The 27932-nt window shown below is 40.9% G+C and overlaps 3 protein-coding genes across 5 annotated transcripts in view; all 3 read right to left on the reverse strand.

Annotated features, from left to right (window-relative positions):
- podxl2 (podocalyxin-like 2) overlaps positions 1 to 2346 on the reverse strand; it is a 32891-nt gene extending 30545 nt beyond the window's left edge. Inside the window, exon 1 of one of the 2 annotated variants that reach the window (XM_049598933.1) lies at positions 1961 to 2346. In XM_049598933.1, coding sequence (XP_049454890.1) covers positions 1961 to 1991 — 31 coding nt within the window. In that variant the 5' untranslated portion in view covers positions 1992 to 2346. The remainder of the gene's footprint in view (positions 1 to 1960) is intronic. The other variant, XM_049598841.1, reaches the window with a different exon arrangement.
- A 1607-nt stretch (positions 2347 to 3953) lies between these two features.
- mcm2 (minichromosome maintenance complex component 2) lies at positions 3954 to 14994 on the reverse strand. The gene is made up of 20 exons (XM_049598715.1): positions 14896 to 14994; positions 12863 to 13056; positions 12577 to 12749; positions 12274 to 12404; positions 12011 to 12149; positions 11816 to 11913; positions 11326 to 11447; positions 10383 to 10590; positions 10026 to 10160; positions 9668 to 9859; positions 9260 to 9353; positions 9092 to 9170; positions 8214 to 8385; positions 7994 to 8120; positions 7487 to 7599; positions 6537 to 6701; positions 6374 to 6448; positions 5975 to 6157; positions 5720 to 5875; positions 3954 to 4929 (listed from the first exon to the last, which is right to left on the reverse strand). Exons 1-20 carry the CDS (start codon positions 14899 to 14901, stop codon positions 4819 to 4821), a joined length of 2673 nt encoding a protein of 890 aa, XP_049454672.1. The 5' UTR covers positions 14902 to 14994; the 3' UTR covers positions 3954 to 4818.
- Positions 14995 to 16688: 1694 nt separating this feature from the next.
- pigu (phosphatidylinositol glycan anchor biosynthesis, class U) lies at positions 16689 to 27787 on the reverse strand. Of its 2 annotated transcripts, none has more exons than XM_049599259.1 (12): positions 27644 to 27787; positions 25785 to 25849; positions 25484 to 25543; positions 25103 to 25165; positions 24632 to 24741; positions 23998 to 24098; positions 23630 to 23727; positions 22485 to 22639; positions 22146 to 22289; positions 21916 to 22040; positions 20339 to 20481; positions 16689 to 20187 (listed from the first exon to the last, which is right to left on the reverse strand). In XM_049599259.1, exons 1-12 carry the CDS (start codon positions 27771 to 27773, stop codon positions 20074 to 20076), a joined length of 1308 nt encoding a protein of 435 aa, XP_049455216.1. In that variant the 5' UTR covers positions 27774 to 27787; the 3' UTR covers positions 16689 to 20073. The 2 variants fall into 2 exon arrangements, with proteins under 2 accessions (XP_049455216.1, XP_049455140.1); XM_049599183.1 differs by having other exon boundaries at positions 21916 to 22036; positions 22142 to 22289.
- Positions 27788 to 27932: the final 145 nt, after the last annotated feature.

The following is a 27932-nucleotide window of genomic DNA, read 5'->3' on the forward strand; positions in this document are numbered from 1 at the left end:
TGTGCTTTCATATTTAGAAATTAAGAATTTGGATAAACAATCTTTATTAGTAATGTGGCTAAAGGCAAATAATAGAGCAGCTAGAACAGTCATGCAGCCTTTAAATCCAGGAAAAGACGACACTTACAACCTGAGACGATATCTAGTCTCATATTAAAATATTGATATGATACAGATATATTACCCAGCCCTATATGTGATGGTTGAAGGTTGTTTTCTTTGTTTCCTTTAGTGTTTCTTTGTGTCCATGTTTGACGTTGCATTGAATCCGTCTTTTTGTATGTCTATTGGTGAACAGTGTTTTATTTTTGTCTCACCATGTCAAAAATATTTCCCCATGATCTCTGTTTGAGAGCAGCATTTGTTTTCTGCTGTGTAATGAGCACAACAAGCCTCATTTGTGGGTCTGTGGACATAAAGCTAATTAAAAATAGCCTCAAGTTGGTCGTAAATTTCCATTAACTCTGCAGAATATCTTCAGTTTCAGTTCACAGAGCCAGTACAATCTGACGGTGCAGCTACATGCTCCTTCCTGCTGTCATTTGCAGCTTTAATTTTATGTTCAGTATGTTAGGATGAAGGGTGTTGCCCCTAAAGCCCCCTCAGATCGGCTTATAGGAGGCCGGGACCCTCCCCCAAATCCCCCTTCACCCCGACTGAGACAGACAGGGTGGAGAGGTTCAGCTCACGTTCCTCTTCCTCACCCAGTCAAGATTTATCCTAACAAGTGATGTGTTTTTCCTCTTCACAGAGCGATAACGTTGAGTTTGCAAATAATAACCAGCATGGAAGCTGTTTACATCAGCGTAGCTTCACAGACCCACAAGACACGAACCTCAATATTTCTTCTTCAGAGAAAGCTGCACCGTCAGAGACCCACAAAAACAACCGACTGGAGCTTTCGACGTGGGCAGTGTGGTGCTGCTGCAAACCATGATAATGATGGTGAAGCAATTAATCCATTAGTCAGTCCACAGAAAATTAATCTGCATCTATTCTGATGATGGTGGCTTTTTTAGCACAGACTGCTTCTCTTTCTCGCATATGATGGTAAATTAAATTTGTTTTTTTGGGGATGATGGTTGAATAAAACAAGCTGTGAGGAATTAAAATAAGGATTTAAAAAAATATTTTCTGACATTTTAAAGGCAAAATAAAAGATATATTAAGTGAGAATTATTATGATTGTTTGCTGCAGCCCTGTTTCTGATTTATTTACTGATCATTTAAGCAACTATTACAGAAATAATTGTGGTTTATGGCTCTTCATAAAATGTGATATTTTTCTCCCTTTTAATACATTTTAATTAAATATGTGTGTTAAAGACATCTTTTCATTTGTCTTTTTTAATTATCTTATAGTCCAAATCAAAGCCAGTTTTAGTTTGTAGGTAATAAAACAGTGTTGTTTTGATACTTCACATGATCAATAAATTTAAATATATATATTATTATTGTCCATGACGATGCAAAACTGCTGATGATCATCCTGTTTAAAACTAACTTATGTTGGTGATGATAGACTGTTATTCAGTGTGTGTGTGTATGTGTGTGTGTCAGACACTGCAGTGTGTGTCTGCTGATTTAAGTGCACTGCGCGCCTCCCACTCACTGCCAGCCTGTGCATCCACTTTGCAGAATTTAACCTGAACAGTTCATTAAAAACAGACTGCGTTCCTGCTGCTGCTGCTGCTGCTGCTGCTTGACTCCCTGATTCATCCTAATACTATCATTAATGCTGCAACACATCCACGTCCTCATACGGAGTGAAAACACGCCTGTGTCGCTCAGCAGCGTGTTGACACTGATGTTATCTTCCTGTGTGGTGTTTTTCAAAGTCTCCAAAGATTCCTCTGGTGTGTGTTTCTGCAGGCTCGCGTGTTGTTTGTTGTAAAATGTGTGAAATGGTTGCTGGAGGATGAAATAAACAAAAAAAGATGGTGAATATGAATTGACTCACCAGTCAGTGTGATGTGGAGCAGGCCCGGCATGTCTGCTGCTGCTGCTGCTGCTGCTGCAGTGCTTCCCCTCCTCCTCCTCCGCTCTGAATGGACAGATCACACAGATTTGAGCTGCAGATGTGAAGTGGAGGCCGTCAGGAAAACGCCGTGCTCATGGCCGTGCTGCCCTCTCTGCTGTGTGCGGGCTCACTCACTCACTGACTGTCTGCGGTGTCCGCACAGACAGACAGGTAGACAGGCAGGCAGACAGACAGGCTGTGCGTGCGGGCAGAGCTGCGGGCAGACCTGGATCTGATCTGCTGCACCACCGACGCTGGAAATAACTGCCCGTCAGCTGCCTGTAGTTCCACACAGTGACCGCTGGGTGTCGCTGCCGCTGCCTGACTCTGCTCTGGCTCACTGATGCGTTCAGGTGCTCCTCGGAAATTCTTCATTGTATGTATTCTTCTGTGCTTTTAACACAGAAATTACAAAATCAAATCACATAACAAGGAAGGGAAGAACTGAAATGATTGAAAAATAAGATTGTCAACAGCAAAATGGATATATTAAAGATAAATATACAAGATATCATTAAAATACAGGATACTATGACATATATCATTCAGCCTGTCAGTTTTTTTAGGTTTGAGAAATGTTTGCCTAATAGCATTTCAAATTTTAAGTATTTGTACTTTAAAATAAAAGACAAAAACATAAGCAGTTTCATCGCAAAGTGGAAAGCATTGATCATAAACTATAATGAGAATCAAATAACAAGTAAGCACAAACTTCAGTAATAAGTGTAATTATATAAAACCAAAATTAAATTAAATTAAATTAAAATAAAATGAAATTAAATAAACAAAAGAAATTAAATTACATTAAATAAGATATATAAGAAGGGTACAAGGGCAATTTCTTTTAGTATTTTGTTTTATGAAAATATAATGTAGCTAAGATCATGAGAAAATTCATTTTATATTGTTCATATTTGGAGAAATTTGGATTATTGTCTATTATTAACAAATCAGGTTCTTTGAGTGAAATGTTCTTGTCCAGATGTCCTTAAGAGATCCAACTGAAAATCAGTCCAGAGGATTGTCAAGTACACGTTGAAGGTGTGTTCTGAAGTGTTCTGATGTTTCTACCATATGGTCAGAGAAGGTGCCTTCGACAGTCCTATCAGGATTCTATCTATAAATTCTGGGACTTTAAATTTGTACTCCACAAAATCTCAGAGGGAGATGCACTTTCACTTCACTACATTTATTTGATAACTTTAGTTACTTTGCAGGTTCAGATTAATGAAACAAAGTATAATTGACAAATTAATTATTTAACATTAAGGATTCAGATAAAACTATATTGATCCTCAGAGAGTAAATTCGCCCAGCAGTGTATAAATTAATTAAAATGAGCTCCACCTTTACCAGCTGTAACATTAAAGTGATAAACATATAAATGCATCAAGAATTATTGTCAAACAATGTATATTATTCTGAAGTAAAGTTTTCCACAATGAGGGCTTTTACTTTTTGTACTTTCAGTATATTTTAATACGACTATATACTTTTGTAGACTTGAGTAAAATTTTAAATGCAGGATTTTTACTTGTAATCGAGTATTTCTACACCAATTGCTACTTTGCTGAGGCAAAAGATACCCCCTTAACCTTTGCATGGATTTTCAGAGATTTTCTTATATTCAAACATTCTTCCAAAATACATTAAAGTCATTGATTAAAGTATTCAGGTGCAGTAAATCCACAATGTAAAGAAATATCCTGTTGGATTCCTGTTATCAGTTACTGCATTTGAATTAGTGATGATTTAAATGTCAGAGCTGCTGTGGGGATCGTTTTTAATATTTTAGAAAATACTGTGGGGTTTAATCTATTAAAAAAAAACAAACTAAAATGCATGTACAAAATTAAAAAAAATTAAATGGCAGCATGGAAATGCCAAAATACATATCATGAATGAGATGGAAAAAAGGGACAAAAGACATGTTTAACAAATACAAGTTTATTATCAAAACACACCTACAATCCAACTTTTGTTTTAAACACTTTTTTTTTTTTTTTAACAAATTCCATCCAAATCTGCACTTTTATCAAGTTGTGGAGGTTTAAATTCCCGCGACGTTCACTTCACATGAACGCAAACCTCAGAACACACCGAGCAGAAAGAGCTTGAAATGCAAAAATCTAGAGACAGTGAATCTGTAAAATGTCCATCTTAACATCAGCTCGTAACAGAGAGGGATCTAACAAATTTATGTGAGACAATAAATCCTGTTTCTTCGACAGCACGGACATAAACATGTACATTTATTTACAATCAGCCCCACCTGAGGGCGGATAGAGACAGGAAGAGGCGGAGAACACAGGAGGAACAGCAGAGTGGAACGACCTGAACACCTGAAGAGCTAGATTCTGTTATTTGATTTTTATGCAGTTAAATAACTTTCATTAAGGTTTGCTCTTATTCTGGAACCAAACTCTTCATGTCGTGTGGTGACGCAGCGCAAGAACATACATCACTGTAAAACCTTCACTGCCAGTCACCAGATACTCAAACAATGCCGCTGCGCGATCAGTGGAACTTTCACCACTTTGTGAAGCACACACATCCACCTCTTTTACTGCTACTTTAAGATTCAAATTAAGTCAACTCAACCTTCGACTGGCTGCTTCCTCCACCAAAACTATCCCATACAAAAGAGTCCTTCAGTTGGGATCTAAAGATGGAATCCAGACATGATGGAAACCCAAGTACTTTTTTCCCCATGACCCATTTTGGGCCGTGAAATCGAGTTCATGAAGCACTATAATAAGGAGAGGAGGAGGAAGAGGAGGAATGGGTGCTGAAGGCTCTCAGAACTGCTGCAGGATCAGTTTCTTCTTCCCGTCATGGCTGAACTTGTTGGAGCGGAAGAGGTCGCTGTCGTAGAAGGACGTCAGGTTGTGGATGTTGATCTGTCTCGCCTGGAGGAGGAAGAAAAAGAACGGAGGGAAGCAGAAAAGAATGAATACAGTGAGACTAAGAATTTTCCTTGTTGACCAATAGTCATCATTACGATATTAATTGAATTATGAAATGATATATTTTGGTGGTTTGAGTTGAAGGTGTGAGAAAGAATAGTGTCAGTAACATTGTTAACACTGTGCTACATTACAGAGAAATACAAACCGTACTAATGAACCTTCATTAATATAGGCCTATATTTTATCTCCAAGTGCACGTCACACACTGAGCGAGCCGCCTGTTAATGACGCTGTGGGCTAATGGGCATGTAGCTACTTCCATGTTTCAGATGATGCGTCATGTTTGTAGTCGACCAGTGAAGATGAGTTTACATATCACCTTGGGTTCGTCCTTCACCTTCTCAAAATGATCCCACACTTTGGATTTCCTGCCCGACATGTTATTAACTAGCCTGTGAAATAACCGCAGGTACCAGCCCTGGAAATTAGGGGCCGTACACATGCTGCGTCTTCAACCGCCTGGAAAACATGAGGTCAGGTGCTGGGTGCTGCTACTGTGCCTTTTCAGTGCCAGCTTTTAAGAGCGTGGCGGCAGGTTGCGTCTGAGGTTGCTAAGCGAGCTTATAAGTGTGTAGGCCTATTGTCTGTGGGACAGATGTAAAGCTCTGGGTAGCCCTGCACTAACATGATCAACTTTTCTGTGTTTATCAGACGGAATATTTTCAGAAGGTTACGTCTGGTTATCTACTTGTACTATTTCACATGTGCATTATCTCTCTTCCATCGTTACCTTGTCCTGCAGGTCTTTCTCTGCGATCTCAATGGTGTCGTTCTGAACGCCGTATCTGTTCCTCTGGTAGGCGACCTGCTCGGCCACCAGCTGTTTGAGGATGAATAGCAGCAGCTCGTTGTTGTCCCTGCGGAAGGCCAGGTAACGGGCGAACGTCTGGACAGAAACACAGATGACATCAACTTAATACAACATGACATCAGGAAGCATCGGGGACAGTTAGATGCCACTCTGACGGTGTTCACACAGACGCACCTTCCTCATGCTCCTCATGACGCTGAACTTCTGTGTGTCGATGAAGCTCTCCAGCATCACCCTGATGGCCATGTTGACGTCGTCCTCAAGCACGTAGTCCCTGAGGTGCATCTTGGCGTGGGCCTCGGCCATGCGGATCATGGACTCGATGTGACGAACTGTGATGGGGATGCTGCCTGTCGCCTGTTAGTGAGACCAAATGGACATGACTGATTTTCATTGTTAAGTCCACGCTGCTTCAAAGCAGCAGCTAACGACTTTTAATATGATTTGAAGGTCAAAGGTCAGGACTTGAGTCGTTTTAATAAGTGTTATAATATACAATCATATTGTTGTTTAAGCTGCATTTTGTGTAGTAGAATTGTAAAAGATACTTTTAAAAATATAAGTGTCACTCACCATCGACTCTTTGCGGAGGTCGCTGTAGATGCGAGCCACCTTGTCCTGGTCCATCTGGTTCAGTTTGGGATGAACCTGCAGACACAAAATTGTGATCATGACGAATATGAAATCACCTCAACAAGACTGTCAAGAGACGGGCGAATAAAGACTTTGTTCGTACCCGCTCCTTGGCGTAGATGATGTACTTCCTCAGGAGCTCCTGGGGAATCGGCGGCACGTCAGACGTGTTGGGCAGGACCACTTCCTCTAAGGCCACGCCCCCCTCCTTGTTGCTAGGGTGATGTTTGATGTGGGAGCCAACCACGAAGCGCGCCAACATCTCATCCTGGTTTGGAAAAAGAGGAGAATACAGTGAGAGTCTGATATCGTACTTAATTTAAAAAAAAAAAAAAAAACACTTTTCAACTATCAATCAAACTCATTTGTCTGCATGGTGTTGTTTTGTGGCTTTGTGCCTGATGATTACTTTTTTAAATCTAAATGAAAAGATTTTTTTAAAAAAAGGCAAAACAATGTGAGATAAATAAAAATTATGAAAATGTGATAAAAACAGATTTAAAAAGATAACAAAAAATAAAAAAAGAGCGGGAAAAAATACTTTAAAGAACTAGATAAATAGATTAAAAAGACAAAACACAAAAAAAGATTATATGATAATAAAATAGATTAAAAGCTAGCATAAAATAAAAATAGTAAAGATAAACCTAGAAACAAAAAAAGATTAAAAAGACAAAAAAATACAAAAATAAAATTGGTAAGAGCTAAAAATAAAATAAAAACATTATAAAAATAAAGATGAAATAAAAAAAAGAATAACATTTTACATATAAATACAATAAAATAATTAAATAAAGTATTGTAAATAATTTCTATTAAGTATTTTTAATTAAAAGCCTGGCTGGTATTAAATCTATGTTTAAGCTTATATTTTAGGTTTATTCATTTAATTCTACTTTTTTACTTGTTTTGTACACCAAAGTGTTGTTCCACACTAAATGGATCTGGCAGTAAATAAGACTGATGAACACACTTTACAACAAAGACAGGATCAACTGAAACAGAAGCGTTACAGTTAAATAAAAAGGTAAGGAAGTGTGTGTGTTTGTTTACCTGCACAGGGTCGACAGTGTCTCGGACGACACACAGGATGTCAAAACGTGACACGATCGGCTCTGTCAGGTCCACGTTCTCAGAGAAGGTCAGCGAGGGGTCGTATCTGCCACCTGCAAGAAAACAAGCACAGAGAGCGACGACGTGATGAAAACACACAGATACACGTCTTACACATGTCCTCATCTCTTTAGGACCAATAAAAACAGACTATCACACAGTGGAGCCGTGAACTGTCATGATTCACGTAACAAGGATCCTCCTGGGAGAGAACACGAAATATGTGTCCACAACACAACATACTGGATCTCATAACTGAATCTAACGTCAAATAAAAAAAGATGTTTGCAATCTGATGGACTTTCATTTTTAAATTTAAACATTCAGAAACACTGATATGGCCTGTAAAGTTTCATAAATATCAGCTTTTCTCTCTCATTATTTTCACATGAAGTGAGACGAGTGGTGCAACCGTAGCTGTTTCAGGTTTCACGCTGCGTTACATACCGATGGGGTTGGAGGCAGCGATGACGGTGCATCTGGCCTGCAGTGAGGTGACGATGCCGGCTTTGGAGATGGAGATGCTCTGCTGCTCCATGGCCTCGTGGATACTCGTCCTGTCTGCATCGTTCATCTGGAGCACAGAGTGCGGTTAGTTATGTTCATCATTATTACTGAACAGAACAGGATTAGTGTCAGAATTAAAGGTCGGACAGTCAAGTCTCACCTTGTCGAACTCATCGATCAGACAGACGCCACGGTCAGCCAGCACCAGCGCTCCGGCCTCCAGCGTCCACTCGCGGCTGACTGGGTGTCTCTGGACGTAAGCAGTCAGACCAACGGCCGAGGCTCCCTGACCTGTGCTGAACACAGCACGACTCGCCACCTTCTCCACGTACCTGCAGAGCAAAATCCATCAGGGCGTCAGACTCAGAGGCTTTTTATTCAAATATGAAGCATTTTTATTTTGCATTATGTCTGGTTACACTTCTGAGGCATGTCTTAAATGGAGATGTGTTTTTAATCAGATCACCTACATCTTAAAAACTGAATCTCAGTATTTAAAAGTTTTTGCTCAGTTCCTTGTTTTGCTTTTCATATGTTTATTGGATTGGGTGTAGCTGATGCTTTCTTTCGTTTACCTTTATTAACCTTTTAACTACTCTGAATATCTTTTTCTTTTTTTATTTCCATGTTAAAAAGGAATAATTTGTCATTTTGGGAAATGCGTTTATTGGCTTTCCTAGCGTTAGATGAGAATATTGTCCAGAGAACAAAGAGAGATCACACAGAACCGCTAAAGCTCACTTTATAACATGTGATATCTCATTTCATCTGTGCACAAAACTTCATGTTGTGGTGTTACCAGGGGTTTTGTGCAGGACTATTTCTTGGCCAGGAGGAGAAACTTAGTGAAGTCCTGTCTTAGCTTCAGATATAAAATTGTCAAAGTATTTCCTTGACACATAAAAATAAATAAATATACTTAAAGGAGACATTTTGAATTGCTGAATCCCTAAAATGTTAATTCACTTAAGTATGTATATTTTCTCAGTCATTTTATACAAAATCCGTTATTTTTTGTGCATGTTTTGTGATCCGTACTTGAGGAACTGGGACTTGGCGGTTCCCGGGTCTCCACAGAGCAGCACGTTGATGTCTCCTCGCACTTTGTGTTTCCCACCTGGAAGACAGACAGAGAGTTTACAGGTAACAGAAAGAGTTGGGAGGGGGCGCACAGATAATGGTGTCATCATTTAGGCTGGTAGTTACCTGGATTTTTGGGCTCTCCTCCAAACAGCGACAGGGCCAGGCCTCGCTTAATGTCCTCGTGACCGTAGATGGATGGCGCCATGCTGGCAAAGATCTGCAGACATGACAGAAATCGGGTTTATAAGATATCTGTGCAGAAAGCAACACAAACCAGCCGTCATCAAACTTTAAAACCCGCGTCTGTGTTGAAGCAGCTGACAGATTAAATGAGCCTCTGTCTGTCGCTTGTTCATTTAAAAATGTCATTATGGATTTTTTTAAAATAGCATTTTGGTATTTTTCTTGACTTTTACACAAACAAAAAGTTACAATTAAGCTTTACCTTAATTAACAATTCACATAAATGCTCAGAAATACCCGTGGCAAATTCAGAAAACTTTCAGACGTGTGTGTGTGCGACTTCCTCACCCTCTCTCCGATGCGTTCGTCCTTGGACAGGGCGACGATGGCCTTGACGTCTTCGTCAGTCAGCTCAGCCATAGCGACTCCCTCATCTCTGCGGGTGATGTGGTTGGCTAAGATCACCGTGGCAAACACGGGGAAGCCGTTCGCCATGTTCAGAGAGCCGTCATAGTTGTTGTGGTAGATGCCTGTCAGCTCCTGAGAGGCGAGAAAAATCGTCATGGTCATTAAAACTGATGTTTTAGATGAACAAATTCTCATTCTTTTAACTTTTTAATTTTAAGTACAGCTTAAGAGAACAGATTTGTGATCTCCTTGTAATTTCATTTGTTTATTTAATTATTTATTTATGTGTTTAACTCACAATCTCGTCTCCAGGCTTGCAGTTGTCCACCAGGTCGGCCAGCAGGATGGCATCTTTGGAGCGTGGTAGACGGCCGGCGGCTACTTTACCAGGGCTCTCCTGGATGGTGATTCTCTGGTAGTTCTGGTACACTGTCTGCAGGACGGAGATGATTGGTTAACTCACTGAGACAGGAGACACGCCATTGGCTGAACCAGCAAATCAATAAATGCTTTGTGTTAATTTTAAACTGAACTTTTCTTATCAAACATCTAATTAGGACAATGAGCACGTGAAGGTTTCGTCCTCAAGACAGTCCACACGGACATTCCTGGACATAAACCTTCAACATCTCCAGCATACACAGGCGTCTCTCACCTCCTCCATGTTGATCTCGAAGGGCCCCTGGGACTGACACTCGGGACAGGAGCCCGGCTTCACCTCCTGGTTCTGGGACTGGAAGAAGGGCCCCAGCACGAAGTTACACTTGTTACAGTTGTACTTGACCATGCCGAGCTGAGGGAGGACGCCGGTACAGCTGCTCACCACGCCGCTGGTCCTGATCAGCTGGTTCAAGTGGAGCTGCCTGAGGAGGAGAGAAGAGGAGACACGATTTGATTTGTTGCCTCATTTTTATTTCTTCCTTGTGTTTATTGCTTTTTGTAAAACAGTTCGTGGACCTTTGGAAATTTGCATAACATGCATTATTTACCGTCCCATCTGCTCATGTTGATTCAAACGTCTGCACTGCGCTCAGCAGAAAATGACTCATGCAGCATTTGTGTATACAAAACACAGGAAGTCATGTCAAGTCAGTTATATTTTTTTATAACCCCAAATTGCAAATTTGACTCGGAGGGTTTTACAATCCGCAGAACTAACGATACTCTCAATCATTAGATGCTCTATACAGGAAAACACTGAAGGGAATAAAGAAGAAACCATACGCAGTGTTCAGGTCACTCTGAAGTTATCATGACAAGTTCTTCTCGTGCTTCTCTAAGGTGCATTTACAAGTTGTTTTATTCATTGTAGTTCTTGACGATGATTCACAGAGCAAACAAAGCAGGCATGCCTTATTGAAGGATCCAACGCTTTGTTAACACATGCAGTTCTCAGTATCCAGGTTGTTAGCTCTGAGATTTTTCTTGTTGTTTCCTGTGGCGATAGGGGTTTTAAAAATGCTACCAACGCAGACAGCAGAGGAGGGGAGAATGCCAGCTGAAACAGCCGGCCAGTGGCGGGACTATAGCCACACAGTCCACATCCAGTGACTCAGACTAATGGAAAGTAGACAGGTGTGGCAAAAGTAAAATACTACCTGAGCGAGCGGATCTCCTCCACTAACGGCAGGTTGCTGATGCGGACGTGGATCTCGTGGGCAATGCGGTCGTATTTCGGGTACATGGCCAGCACCACCTCTTTCGCTGCTTCATCAAAGACCTGACAAAGAAAAAAAACAAAAAAACACAAACAGGTTTGTTTTTGTGGACAACATGTTTGATTTAGGTTGCACCTGCTGTTCAATTCACCTGGTTCACACTTAAGAAAATGTAAAAGTTCTGTTGTTGTTCTTTCATTCTGGACTGTTTGATGTTCACACTGACTTTTCACAAACGAACCAAAGAGGAGTAAACATGACGTCACACAGACTGAGAGGTCAAGAAAGCATCAAGAGCACACAAGGAAATCAAATTTCCAAAGACAGATCAGGTCTCAGATAAACATGATTTTTAAAAATGACCTCCTCTTATTTAGGGGCAGTGTCAATTACAGTATGTTATGACTAAAAACACGAGCACTACACTCACCTTCAACATCTCAGTTGGAGCCTCTGGCAGGAAGTAGGCCAAGACGTGCTCTCTGGCTGCGAGGTCCTCATAGTTCACAACCAGACTCTCCTTATTCTCTGGAACGACAGGAGAAGATTTAAGTTTATTCATTCATTCATCATCACAGAATTATCAGCGTGGATGTGCACACGTTTTATAAAACCGTTCAGCTACCTTTGCACATGTCGCTGATCTTCTCCTTGAAGACGTTGTGGCCGTTTTCGTCCACGTGAGTCCGCAGGAAGTTCTTGAAGCGGTTGTAGATCTCCAACCTGGGAGCCGCCATGGACACCCACTCCCTCACAGTGTGGCCCTGCAGACGGGGAAAATAACGTCAGACCCTCAAACCAGAGCCGGAGAGTAACAGTCCGACCTGGAAAACTACAGCACGTCATCTAATCTGTATTTTTATTACTCTAAGCAGAAAATTGTACAACCTTCATGTCCTCCAAGTTCTCGATGCTCTCGATCATTTCCTCTTCCTCTCCATCTGCAATGCCCTCTGCTGCACGCTCAGCCAGTCGCCTTCGCCGAGCTGCAGGACGCTCTTCGTCCTCATCTTCACTATCTGGAGAACAGCAAAATAAAGAAGGTATTCACTCAATCCCCTCTCCCATCACAACTTTTTTTAAACCTTTTTTTTCCAGATACAACTGAGACATGACTCTGAGAAGTTGTTGATGACACACCAAATCGGTGGGCTAAACTACAACCAAACAACGCATCCATTCTCTCCTCACCGTAGAGCAGCCCTCTCCTCAGCCGCCCACTGATGCCCTGCTCCCTGTCCCTCCTCCTCATGGCCTCTTCAGCGGCAGCCCGAGCTCCAGGTGACAGCTCTGACAGATCCTCATCGTCCAGGTCCAAACCCTCCGCCTCGTAACGATCCAGCGCCGGGATGGCTCGGTAATCTCTGCACACAGAGAGAAATGAAAAAAAAAACTCATCTTCATTGAGTCTTAAACCTGTGCAACACAGAGTAAATGTTGTATTTGAAAATCAGAACAAATCTACCCCCATCCTCACCTCTCCATCCCGTCTCCGATCAGCTCCTCTCCGTCCCCATCTTCCTCCTCCTCTCCGTGCACTGTTGTGTCCCCCAGCAGTCCCTCGGACTCATCCTCGAAGGGGGGCAGGTCTCGTCCGGGGCTGGAGGTCAGGTCTCCCCTCCTGGACGCTCGGGTGGGGCTGGTGGCCATGTGGTATGACTCGGAGGAATCCTGTCGACAACACACAGATTACTCAGACTATTTCTATTCCCGTATGAGAGCATGACACAATCTACTTGACTTGCAGTACTAATGTCTAGCGAATTACCAGCTGTTCATACTGTGGAGAGTTTCATTAGTAAACTGTAACTATAAAATGAAAGGATGTTTTGCTGCCTCTCACAGCAGCTGGAGTCTGAGAAAAAGTAACTTCATTCACTGGGCCGACTGCCGGCACCTTTTAAGGCGGAACGTTAACTTGTAAGGTTACTCAATGCATGAGTTGACGACGTGAATCCATCAGCAATTTGACCAATCATTTTATTTTTATATGACATACACTTTTAGTAATGAGTGGATCGTCAAGCACATAAAATATATATTAATTTCGACAAAATTCTGTGACTACATATATTCCAATCCTCACAAAAAAGTATTGTGGAGCGTCGTTCCTGTGGGCGACAGCAACACTAAACCCCTGAGCTTGCCTGAGAAGGACTAAATGTACAAAGCTGCTATTTTTAAATATCCCATGGAGAGAGACTCTCACTGCAGCCTGTTCTATTTTGTTCTGAAAATGTCGGCGCGCAGCCTCGTTCTGTGGACGATAAACGAGGTGCAGACTTCCATCTGTGTCACCGCTGATGAGCCAGGAAATACAGTGAGTGACAACAACCCTGCCCACATTTTAAGAGCACTATTAAAAGTAATATTTGTGGTGGAAACACTAGGGTCTAGGTACCATGTCTTAAGGATTACTGAAAGTGTTTGGTGGAAACGGGGCTTTAAGATGACACTGTGAGCCTGTCAGTGGCAAAAACAAAAAAAAATTTTATTGGACATAAATTGATGGTGCTCAATTGCCCCAAGTGGTGACACTGTAGCCTGTTTTGCGGCGGCCAGCTGCAGCGGTCTCCGTCAATACTGGACCAATTTCAAAAACTACTGTTCTCATGAGTCTCAGACACAAAAAATTGGGAAATGTGATCCAGGTTAAAAAAATACCAGTCACTCTTTAGTACAAGACAGTCAGAAATGCACAGAGGCACTTTGTCTTTGAGACAGGTGTGACTGTGTCCAGCCCCTGTGTGATCTCTGACTTGTTTTACTGTTGGTAACATTATAATATAGATCACAAATATACATCTAATGTGTCATAATAAGTGGTGAGGATGCAAGAGACAATGATAGCACTGGCAGCCATGTGGTGAAAAGCCAGTCACAAAGACAACAACATAAAGTAATGCAAAACAATAACAGACTGAGATTTATAATAATAGTCACAAACTATATAACAGTAAAGCTCTCAATATTTGGAGACTGTTTTTTATATAAAACACATTTAACTGTAAAGGGTTGCAAGCTGTAATAGTATTCTGCGTGCATGATCCTATAAATGCTTATTTCTCACTTTACAATTCATATTTCACCAGTTTTAGAGCTGACTCTAATAAATATTAAGCATCTAACCCGACATTTTATTTTCAGGTACTTCATCAGGCAACACAAAGCTCAACAGCCACATGGCGAGTCTGCTTTATAAAGCAAGAGGACAAATAAAACTGACAATAACACAAATATTAAGATCGTTCATGTTTGGAAAAGTGTAGAAACCGACTGACTGTCAAATATATCTCAGATTAGCGCAGGTTTAAATGTAAAATCAGGCTCCTGATCAAAGTAAAACTGTCAGTGTTGTGATGAAGAGTAAAGTCAAAATGTCAAACTTAAAAACAACATAAACTCGAGCTACAAACATAAATGTGTTTAATTTAACTTCACTCCTTCAGCACACGCAGGTAAAACCCGACAATGAGCCGTTAAGTCTGTTTTTTAATAGTTTTAACTCACCGCCATTGTTCCGTGTCTGTCTCTGTCTGCTGCTTGTAGAGAAACCTCTTCTTCCTGCCCGGAGTCGCTTTTCGCGCGAAATGACCACGTGACGCTCAAAGCCCGCGAAAATTAATGAATATTCAAGTACGCCGCCGACGTCGCGCCTCCTTATTGGTCGCCTCTTCTTAAAGGGGCGGGAGCTCAACGCACAGAGCGTTTGGTTTCATATAAACCTTCAGTGAAGGTTGTTCGGCCGGTGTGGAGGTGCCGCCTGGGAGTGAGAGCGGTGCGGCCCGTACAGTAAAAGAAACGCACCCTTTGCTGAGAGGTGGAGGCAGGGGCGGAGTTTAGGACGGAGTGCTTTTTCCCGGGAATATTTGGGCCGCGTTCAATTCCGTTTCACTGCGTTTTAAACGGGTGGCCACGTCCCAATAGGTTTCACATCTCCTGTTTCTTTTTTCTCTGATTTAAAAAAAAACTGTCATAAAACATCGCAAAAGGTTGTATAACATCTTTACAATAATTTATATATCACGTAGGAAAGAAGCAAGCACTCTCAAAATAAATCACTCGAAAGGTGCACGGCCAAAAACAGCGAAAAAGGGAAAAATGCCAGCGCTCACAAATGTCTTTTTGGTAAATTTAATAAATAAGAACACTTTCTGTCGAAACGTCTGTGTCTCTGGTATTGCCACCCAAGTTGGTTTATTAACTTTATCAAAAGGACATTTGTGAGTGCTGGCATTTTTCCCTTTTTAATAATTTATATATACAAATAAATAAATAAATAAATGGAGTAGGACTATGCTCTTCTGGACAGAGACCTCAGGTGTTGTAGCTGGAATCTACTGGAGCCACTCTCCCAGTTTGGGGGTCACAGTTCCCAGTGCTTCCTCTCTCAGCCCTTGGTATTTTTCCAGCTTCTAGTGTTCCTCCCTCCTGATGTTGCTTACTAATAATATAATCAAATTAACAACAGTATAGGTCTTTGTTTCTGTAACATCCCCAACATCACAGAGAAGAGGTTCAGGCTCCAGGTGTTTTTGACCACAGTATTTGAACCTCACCCCAAAATGTGGATACAATGTGACAAAAAAAGATGGACTGTTGATTCAGATTCTGTTCCACAAAACCAGCATTCGTCTGATTTCCTAATACTGCATATGTTTAGCATTTTTCTTGTTGCCAGAAAATTAGAAATTCTTTTAAATTGAAAATATCTTGTAAATAAGTCAACAGTTGTATTATGTATCAAACCAAACAACAGTTTCCATTGTATAGAGCAGTCTAAAGTATCCTCCCATTTTTGATAAGTACTGTAAGGAATACTTCCTTAGGACCGGTGTGTTAAATAAAAGTTAGAAATGTTTTTGATTTATCTTTCTGTTTTGGAGCCATTTGTGATTTTTTTCATTGCTGGCTGACAAACTGACAGTTTATAATTTATATCACAATTTTTTCTTTTCAAGTGCAGAAACCAGTTCATGAAAGGACTGGAGGGAACACATACTGCCATACATATTAGTGAATTGGTTGCAACTCATAAGAGAGACAGAGTTTTTCCTTTGTCTTGATTTAAATCTCCGACACTTGGTTGATGAAAATGGCTGTAGACTCAGAGCTCAGTGGGGGGAACAGACAGTATGAAATGTTGCTGGTCTCACATCCGACTTTACATTTTAATTTCTGCATGGATACGACTGAAAACTAAAGAAATAAAAAGCTAAAATTATGATGCATTGCCAGCACCTCACACACACAAACACATTCTGACAATCAAAAACAAACAGAAGCAAAATCAACACCTCAAGTTTAATAACCATTATTTATGACATGTTCACTCATTCATAAAATTTAACATCGCCCCTTTCAAACCTTTTATTTTTAATATCTGTAACAAAACAAAACACAAATATATACAGTATCAAAAACAACAGAAGAGCTTTGCCTTTATCTAAAATAAAAATAATCAAAGAAAACAAATTAAATCTCTTTGCAAAGTTTTTAGTGCAGCAAAATAAATAAATATCATCACTTCACTCATTGGTATCAAAATGGCCATCACTGAAGTTCTGCTCAGACAGATGAGTGGTTTAAAAAACAACTGAACAGACTTGTGTTTGTGTTGCACAGATAACATTTCTATGTAATTGTACAGTGAGCTCTTATTTTCATTTTATATTAAAAAACAGTTCACAATAATGAACAGTTAATGCTTCTATTTAGACCATGATGAGAAAATGATTCTGGTGGGTCTGTTTGTGAACTTTGTTATTAATTAGGCCTAAATGATTATTTTCACAATTATTAAACAAAAACATTCATCTGTGGACTTAAGAGAAAAACTGAAAATTGATCTTTACACCAGTGTCCCGACACCTCTGAGGCTGTTTAAGGCTTATTTTAAGGGCGTGACTTAAATCCCTAAAGAAAGGTTTGTAAGGAGATGTGTGTCAGTAGCTTCTAAAAGGCAGCGTTGTTGTATAAGCAGCACATTCTTGATTGCAGTCGTGGTTTTCTTGTTTCCACATTAAGGAAAAACAATCAAATTGAAAGATGAGAATAATATGAGCCCTATCCCAATTAGAGCAGCAACAATTAATCAATATAAATCATTTAACTATTCCATTAATCAAGGAAACCATGCAGCGTAGCTTTACAGCTAGCTCTCTAATCTTGTTAGCTTGTTGGCAGCGCAGCTAGCTGTAACCTAACTACGCTGCATGGACCTGGCATTGATTGTTTCCTAAAATTAGCTGATAAACTAATTTTCTAACCACTCCCAGGAGTCCGGATGAAATAGCTAATGTCCACTGAATACAGTATTTTGATACTTTAGCTACCAAGCAATTCTTCTGTGTTAGCATGGATGGTAGCATGAGTTAGCATCAGCCAGCTTAAACCACACAATCACAATATTTCATGTCATATTTTTTTTTAACACAAAGGGGCACTGAATTTAACGAATTTACTGTTCATCAGTCCAAAAATGAGACAAGAATTTGCCAGCGCACCCCGCTGCTCAGAGCGCACTCTGGCACCAACTGGACCGTTCATAAATTTGGAGCGCTGTGGGAATGTATCGATCTGTTATTCGGACACTACACTCCTCAAGCAGCAGAGCGCCGCACAGAGTGAATGTGTGATTAATATTTAACCGTTTTTTAATTCATGTGGAAATAAAACACTCCGTTACTTCAAATGACATCAAATTGGACAAACGCTTTACGAACGCTCCCAACATCACTGGGGGGAGAGCAGACGGCAGCTCAGCAGATGGACCCTCAGCCAGCGCAAACCTCAGCCGTGAATTAAAGTCTGTCTCCGAGCTGCTGCTGCAAAGTTTATATCACAGAAACGGAGTATATGTGGTGGGTGCCAGTTGTTTGTTGATGCTAGCGGACCATTTTTAAGCTAACTTTAGCTAATGTTGCACGCGGTTGGGAGAAGTTTGTCTCTAGCAGTGGTTCCCAACTGGGGGGTCGCAAGTCCGTTCTGAATGGACCACAAGTGACTCGCAAACGTGTCAAATTTGTAAAAATCACACTTTATTTTTAAGTACAGTGAATTTCCAGCACAAAGCTTTTACCTTGAAGTGCTGTTTTCTGTTGTGGAGCAAGTGACTAAGGGACAACTCCTTGACAGAGACAGCAAACTAGTTCCACGACATGGCCATGGCCAAACGCAAGTATGACGCTCAATGTATTAAACTGTGTGGACCTTGAACTAATGACTAAGGGGATATCTGGACCCCAAGGCTGGACCAGCTGGGGACCACTGATCTTGAGGGTTCTTTGCTGAACAGGGATTTCTTGGTTAAGGTTCAGCATGTGCATCACATTCTTTGGATTCTCTCACACTGAACATTGCTGTTCACAGGTTGTTACAGGCAACAGAGGAAGTTGGGAAATGTCTCCGTTTTTAAGGTACTTTACAACCTGTTCATGCACTGGCTATTTAAAATGATTAATAGATGTAGGAAGTTACATACAGAACCTTTATGCCTTTAGTGATTAGTTAGGTGCCACATTATGAGCCCACACTTTTGCTTTGTGACAGGAAATGTGTCCTTTGTGAAATCTTTCATGGGGATTAAAATGATGAAATTGTAATTTTCACAAACACAAAACACTGTTGAGCCTCCTTCAGCACTTCAGTTGTTTAAACACATTCACAGATGTTTCTATCAGACTAGCTTTCTGTTGGGGAGTGATTTTTAAATAAATATCTCTGTTTTCAGGAGGCTGAAGTTAAGTTTTATGTACCATGATGAGGTAAGCATTGGTTTTCACTTTAGACGAGATGCAACACTGATAATCAGGAGTTTGTTCAATAAAGAGCCGACTGTGTAATAAAAAGGAGTGAAAGTAAGACAGAGTGAGAAAAAGAAAGACAAGAGGGATAGACAGACAGATTTGTAGGCTTCCAGACAAACTTTTGAAAATAGTTTCCCCCCCAAAAAAGCAAACCAGTTTTACCTCAAATGTAATCAGGTAAACATAAAACAACGCAAATAAAATGTGGATATCAGGAATTATCAAATCAGAGGGTTTCCACCCTTTGATATTTAAAGAGGCTTCAAAATAAAAGCCCCAGCAGAGCAGAGTGACTTCCTTCAAGAAAAACAAAAAAACCTGCGTAAGAGCTGGCGCTTCAAAATAAGAGCCCCAGCAGAGCAGAGTGACTTCCTTCAAGAAAAAAAATCTGTGTGAGAGCTGGTGCTTCGCAGGGCAGAGCAGCAGGATAAACAGTGCGTCAAAATAAAATTCTTCTAGGAAGTAGGCTTCAAAATAAAAGCCACCCTTGCAGGCGCAGGTTCCAGGTAAGGGTGAGACTTCAAAATAAGAGCGCTCCAGAGGAGAAAGTGGAAAAAGGATGTCAAATTGTTGTTTGTTTGTCTCGCATGGCAAGAACAAGATTTCTATATCCCATCTCTGCATGTGTCTGTCATGTTGAGTGTTGTGACTTTGCATATGACGTTGTACCAGACACACACACACACACACACACACACACACACTCCCTGCATGTGTTCGGAGGATAACTGTGGCTCTGACGGTCTTTTGTCCTCCTCAGTTTGTGTTTGTTCCCTTTGTGGATACATGAGACCTCCAGCAGTTTCTCCGTTCCTGGTCAAGGCCGCCAGCCTGGTAGCGTATGTGTATGTGTAGCGATGTGTGTATGAGTGTGTGTGTTTTATTTAAGAACTAGTGTTGCCTCTGAGCCGTCTTTCCTCTTCAGATACAGTCCGTAGCTGAGATGGTGTTCCCTTCTCAAGAAGGCATAGAAATAATCTGACACCAGCAGAATCTGAGGGGAAATAAATAATAGGACATTGATCATTAGACGTAAATAAATAATCAATAATGTTTTAAATGAGAGAGCAGGCTGAAAATACAACATGATTACTAAATAACAACATCAGACATAAGTCTTTAGTTAACTCTGTAGACCGTCCTACCTGTGCTACGTTGAACAGCAGTGTTATGGCGTAGTAGAAGTTGGAGTTGGCGCTGCCAGCGTAGATCCACAGGTGCCAGAGAACTGGGAACAGAGCGGAGCAAGCGAGCAGGACGCAGGACACCAGGAAGATGTTCCTTAAGACTGAACAGGACATGAAACCAGGAGAGAGATTGTTTATTTCATTGCATGATTACGTTTTGCCTTTTATTTTCAAGGTGTTAATCGAGAAAATTCCCAGATGACAATAAATCTCATTTTAATAAAACAATTGCTTGACGGAGTACACGTTGTCAATCTGTTGGTCAAATACTTTGTTCCAGAGTGAAACACCTCACAGTCAGTGTAGAAATTTCAGACAAAGAGAACACACCATTCAACCACTAATTTGCGAACGAATGAATTCTCATGGAACAATCTGATTAGTTTTGCATCTCCATAATTGCCAGAGCTGCTGGCGAGAGTGTGGGTCTTTGGATGTAGACTACTCTCATGCTTTTTGGCAGTGTCAGAAAATAACAGTATTTTGGGAAATGGTATGTAAAGAGCTTGTTGTAAGACCGATGTTTCATCTACAACCACAAATGCAGGAGAATGCAGGCCAAAATTTTACTTGTCAACTACTTAAAACTCATCTATCGATCCGTTTTCAACCGCTTATCTGAAGCCGGGTCGTGGGGGATGAACAAAGTATTCCAGATGCCCCTGTTCTCAGCAATGTTTTCCAGCTCCTCCTGGGGGATCCCAAGGCGTTCCCAGGCCAGATGAGATATATAATCCCTCCAGCGTGTTCTGGGTCTGCCCCGGGGCCTCCCACAAGTTGGACGTGCCCAGAACACCTCTAATGTGAGCCGCCCCAGGAGGATCCTGATCAGACGCCCGAAACATCTCAACTGACCTCTTTTGACGCAAAGGAGCAGCAGCTCTACTCCGAGCTCCCTCCAGATATCGGAGTTCCTCACCCTCTCGACGTACAACCATGCTAACATTCACACCTACGGCCAAATTAGAGTCACCAATTAACCTGACGTGCATGTATTTGGATTATGGGAGGAAGCCAGAGTACCTGGGGAAAACCCACGCTGACACTGGGAGAACACGCAAGCTCAGCACCACTTTGCTGTCACTACCAGTAGCGGTAGCTTGCAAATGAGACGTTTAGCAAACATTGGTAAACTGTATGTCTACCAATAGAGGTGTGAGGTGTTTAGGGACATCTGTAATTTGTACCTTCAAAAAAACTGGGTTACACTGACGTTCTTACTTTTGAAATGTACTAACAGGGGAACCACTTCTTCTCCCTGCTATATGTATTGAATGAATTCAATTTTCTCAACATGATTAGATGCTTTACAGTGAGCAGAAACTCTCTGCACTTGTCCAAAAAAAAGTATATATTGATTAAATGCTTTGATGACTTTATTAAGCGTTATTGTAAACAGCTAAGTTGGAATCTATGATCAGAGTGATTTCAGTCAGGTTTAAGAAATATTGTCGATGTAACCGCTCATATTAAGAGACCTGGATCGAATCTTGTGACAATTAATATGCAACATCTTTTGTGTTTTCTTTACTCACATCTGTGCAGGTGACTCCAGACAGGAAGGAAGGCCATGTAGAGAGCAATGTCTCCCACAGTGGGGTAAGACTTAAAGATGGAGATCACAGCTAACTGCATGAAGATAAGAAACACCGGATGCTCCCTGTAACACAGACACGCACAGATTAAAGAACAGAAAGGAAATAAAAAGAACAAACAGCAGCGTTGCGTTAGCTTTGATGGTGTGCGAGTGATGCAGAGGACTTGCTTGAGTTTGATGGACAGCGGGATGGTGTAGAAGAAGACGTTGATCTGGAAGACGCAGAGGAAGAAGAGGCGGAAGTGTTCAAACATCTCGGCGAAGAAATACCAGAAGAGGCCGATGTTTGGGGTCAGGTCTGGTACTGAGAGACTGGATGGAAGAGAGACGGTCAATGCTACGACCACAGCTGGAAAGAATCTGATCACATTTAAAGCTAAAATAACTTTTACGAAAATAATTTCTTATCAGTCTTACTTTTAAAACTATCTCAGTTTCTGTCCGATCTGGTTAGTCATATATTACACAAGCAGTTTTACTTTCTAGGTAATTTAGGTCACCACTCACATGAAGCCATAGACAGACGGCAGGTAGTCCCACGAGCCGAGCAGGAAAAAGGAGAGGCAGATGATGACGAACAGGCTGCCCAGGTACATGAAGGCGTACTGAGCGATGAACCACCAGAAGCTGAACCGCCGGAAGTTCAGTGGGATATACCGATGCTGGAGGAGGAGGCACAGAAACATGGAATGGCATGAACGAAAGGCAGATTAGTCATCGTTATTTGTGTGCTATTTCTATTATTATTGTTACTATTATTTCAGTCACTGCGGCTGCTCCTGCGCCAGCCGAAATGTGACTGTAGTAACGTAAGAAGTGCACCCAGATGTAAGGAGCTACATCTGAAGTACTGTAAGCAATCAATGCAAGCCACTGAATCCTCCACAACAAGTTCCTGCAAATGTTTCACAATAAAAGCCTGTTTAGAAATGACGGGATTCTCCCAATCGAAAAGATAAGGGGCTTTTAATTTGAAACAGATACAGGAAGTGTTGAGTTTGAAATGAAAGAAATGGGAGCGGATTAAAAGCAAAAATATAAAAGTACAGAGATAATACATAAAGACCCATTTATAATGTAGTCTATTTCAAATGAGGCTGGTAGCCTCTGCAGTAAAAGCCCCACCACTGTTTTTTATTTTATTATTTTTTATGGCGGTGCTCGACAAGCTGTGCCTCTGCTGTTTCACGCCATCATTTTTCCTTTTTACTCTGTGTGGTACCATCCCTACAGGAAATATAATAAAGGCTGTGGTGCTGTTGTCCTACAGTTTCCATGGCAACAGGTCACTCCGTGTTTCTATTGGTCAAAGTGACGGCTGTGACGGGAGCAGTCATGAACGACAAAAAGAAAATCAAACACGCTGGACTTGCTGCTGGGACATCATGAGGCATCCCAGACTTGGCCTTGGTTGACGTCTACTATGACATACTACACGAGACGAAATGATGGATTATCGTGCCCGACACTCTTTTTCATTCACAATCCGAGCTGACACCATGCGATGCTGCGTCGGGCTATAATCAGGCTGACATCATGTAGTGTGAACCAGGCATGAAATACAGGAAATTATATTCAAATATTTGAAAAGAGACAAGAAGGCAACAGAAAAAGAGGAGGGGAACGCACATGTCCATTTATACAGAACGTACCTGCATCAAATAGAGCAGCGCTGGGGCGCACAGAGTGAGAGGATAGATGGACTGATATGTGGCCAAGGACAGAAATATGGCACTCAGCAAAACATTGTCTGCAACACAGACACAGGAAAACTGAAATCAAACCATCACTGTATGATTTAATTGTTGCAGCCATTTTAGGTTTGACAGTCAAAGCAATTTCAAAGTGCTCCTTCTTATAAATAAAATAACACACTGTGCTAACAATAATTACTTAATTAGATTTAAAAAAAAAACACAACAGGAAACAGTCGTGCCTCACTCAGGTAGAAATGTCAGTTATGGATCCAAAACGCCTTTTGAAGAATCACATCATGTTTGTAGCTGGAATCAAACGTTACCTTTTATTGTAGCGAGGATGAAGAGGGCGATGACGGCGTTGTTCAGGCCACAGGTTGACTTGGCGACGCAGGACAGGATGGTGAAAGGGTTCAACAGGTAACTGTGAGAGAAGAAATAGTGAGATACAATATACAATATACTTTTTTGATTCTGTTGGCTGGTGATTTTACAACAAGCAACTTTTTAGAAGGTTGTGGTTTTTCCTTCGTGACCTTTTAGACTACAATCACCACTATTATCAAATATATATAAATATCTAAATAATGTGAACTTAGCATTTTCTAAAATGTCTTTGCAGAGCTCTGGTACCTGTTGCACTGTCCGTGTCTGTAACGACTAACAAAATGCACTGTGCTCTACGTCACGTCCTCTCTTTGGTTCACTGGACAGTCCGTTTGCATTTCCAACTGTAAGCGAACTGCACCAGGGTTCACTTGCAAGTGAACTGAGACCCCCAGTTTTCAAGCGGACCAGGGTTTGCTTGTTTTGTCCACACCAGAGTTCAAATAAGTGTTCACACCACTCCAAGCGAACCAAACTATCCGTGGAAGTGGACCAGAGTTTGTTTAAAGCGGACCAATAGCGCCAGTGTGAATGCGTCCTAAATCACTCTGGGAGGTGTTTGATACTTACAACATGGCAACTTTCAGAGGGATGTAGTACATCTCTTTTGGGCTTCTGATGAGCTCCAGACAGTCGAGGGGATAGCGGTCTGCCTCCAGAGCAAATTTCTGCTTTCTGAACTGAAACAGCATCAACAGCTCGTCAAATATGTCACAACACTGGACAACACCCCAAATACACCACATACTGCACTGGATAGCAATGTATCAGTAAATTTAATACACTAACAATGAATCCATGTTTAATCTGTAGAAATTATATCATTCACTGATCATAACTCAGTTATCATACAATGTCCATATCAATCTCGTGTTTCCCTGAACCTTTATAACAGAGGTGGTGAGTGCAAAGTTATCACAACACAAACAAACACAAAAGCAATATCTCAATGTCGAAAAAGACTGGAATTTCCCTTTGATATCGAATTTTTTCTAAATCTATTTTTTGTTTATTTTTGAAGAAACATCACAGTTGTCTTACCACTTGTTTGTTGTAGTCCTTCACTATCATGTAGAGAGCCACAGCAGTGATCACATCTGCCAACTAACCAGACAGAAAGACAAAGAACGAGCAGCTGAGCCTCAAAAAATTCATACCCATATACTTTCTTTTCAAATCATTGGAGGCAGAAATTTTTTTGTCACGGGGAAAGCAGTTTAAATTATTGTGCAGACTGCTGGCTGACATGACAGAAAATCATCATCATCGTCATATATTAACCAGAGCAAATCCGAAGCCTTTGCATCTAAATCAGTTTTTAATAGTGTTTTATGACAGCTCAACAGAGAAACATTGGTGCTGGAAAGATTCAGCCCAAAACATCATGTCTTGATTAGTTTATAAACACATCTTCATACGCACCATAAATGTTATCTCTGCATAGTCCACCACAAAGTGAAAGAGGTAAATGATGAGAGGAGTCTGAAGAGAAAAGAAAAGGACGTTTGGGATCAGAGCACAAACACAAACACGCTGTTGGGTCAATAACACACATTTATGTAGACGTTATCGTGTTTTAATTCAATTCCATAGAAGTTAATTTATCCCAAAGGAAATTCTTGTTTACTAAGACTAAGATATCATGGTAATATTGTATCGTAGGGCCTCTGGTGATTCCCACCCCTCGTATTTGTGGGTGTATATGTGTGTGTGCATATCTCACCTCATGGAAAACATCTCCAGAGTACGGTGAGACTCCCAAGTCAAGAAGAGCCAATCCTTCAACAACTATTAACAAACAAACAAACAAAACAACATGTCAGTAGGGTTGCAATGATATGAGATTTTCACCGTACGATAACTGTCTCAGAAAATATCAGGGTGTCACAGTATTACAGAATTATTATCATTATTATTAGTCAGAATGACCCTTAAGGAATAAAAATAAAAGGTTTATTTTTGGTTGGACGAATGTTTTATGACTATAATTAAAACGTGGAACTATTTTTTATGTGTACAAATTCTCCCTTCTGAAAATAACTAAAATAAAGGTGACAGTCTCCGTCCAGCTGCAATTTTATTTTTAATATTATAGATAAGCAAATAAATCACGGTGTGATGAGCGTCAAAATTTTCATGTCACAGTATATCTTAAAACCGGTACACTGCTGCAACCCTACATATCACAGAAAGACAGTGCCATTATCCAGCTGTAGGCTGCCATCATCATCATCATCATCATCATCATCATCATGTCCTCTCTTCTCTCAGTACAATCGGCTGCAGGATACAACGATGCAACTTCCTGTTACAGCTGCCTAATGAACAATCTATGAAGGGTGGTGGTGGTGGCAGCGTGTGTGTGTGTGTGTGTGTGTGTATCCCTTTATACAAAAACCACAGTGTGTCTCAATTAACGGACTTCACTTCAGCACGACGTCCAGAGGTTGAAATGAGGCTTCATATTTTGTTGGTAGATACAGAAACTAAACAGTTTTTATCAAAAACTGGAAAAATGCACATTACAGGAGCTAAAAATCTGTATTGGAAAAATTTGGGGGGTTTTTTTGTTTGTTTTTTACTGTTTTTCAGTTTTACAAATAAGTTTAATGCAGATAACATTTTGGGTTTTAAAAATAAAAAAGGCAAGAGGACAGATAAAAAAAACCATTAACAGAGGATTAAAAACAAACACAAAGGGTGAAATGTAACTGAGAGGTGGTGACATTTCCAAATGTACCACCCTGATAGCATTTTAAAAGCTGCAATCTTGAAATAATTAGCTCCTTTAAGAGCTGAATATAGCCATATAGCCATCAGATGACCAATGCTCTTTGTTCTGGGGGAAATCTGCAGCAACTTTTGGAGGAGGTCACGACAGAAATGAAAACATGCCTTCAAAACCCGCTTTCAGGTTTAGAAGGCATGTTTTCTTTATAAATAGGTGGTAAAATAATACAAAATACAGTTAGTTTAAGATGTGTGCCACTCCCCTGAGCCAACATAAACATAAGTCCCTCCCATGTGCTTAAAAATTAATTTTACATGCCCCCCCTTTTTGCACCACCCCGTCCCCTCACATAAATAACGAACAGTCCCTTACTGGAAACTGGTTATATTATTATTGACAGTGAAGCACAGTCAAATGTACAGTAGTGTTTAGAGCTGTAGTATCAGGAGGGCAGTATTGGTACTCTAGTGAAGTATAAACACTCTTAAATGATAATTTAGTTAATTCCCACCCCTCGTGTCAGTGGTTAATGACTCTTATTGATGGTTGCTGCACCATCATCTTTCAACATAATGAAGAACCTCCATTAGAAAATTAACGAGTCAAAACTAATTCACACCTGGAGCGACATAAACTACAACGAAGCTGTTTTATCAGACTCAATGTGGCGTTAGTAGTCTTTCTGAAAGAGAACGGCAAAGACAGTTTTTATTATCTTTATTGTTATTTTCTTCTTTTAGCTAAACCGGTTGCCGACCTATCACCGGGTAACAGCGCCGAGGAGAGGAGGGAACCGAAGCCGCGTATCAGCGGGAAAATTCGGCCCCAAAAAGCCGCTACACCCCGCTTACCTCTCTTCCAGGCGGTTAACGGAGACACCACCTCCACCCTCTCCGAGATCAGGTCCGCTAAACTGGATCTGTACAGAGCTGCGCGGACCGTAACGGCTACAATCAAAAGTAGAGTCAGGGGAGCCGCCATCTTCACAAGGAAGCTCTCTCCGCCCTGCGAGGTGCACCATGGGAAATGAAGTCTTGTTGTTGCAGAGGAAACTGAACGGGACGGAATCGAAACGGAAAATATATTAGACGTATATTAAATAAACCAATAAATAATACATATTAGGCTTGATTTGCATCA

The sequence above is a fragment of the Epinephelus fuscoguttatus genome, linkage group LG1, assembly GCF_011397635.1.
Source record: "Epinephelus fuscoguttatus linkage group LG1, E.fuscoguttatus.final_Chr_v1".
NCBI classification, from domain to species: domain Eukaryota; kingdom Metazoa; phylum Chordata; class Actinopteri; order Perciformes; family Serranidae; genus Epinephelus; species Epinephelus fuscoguttatus.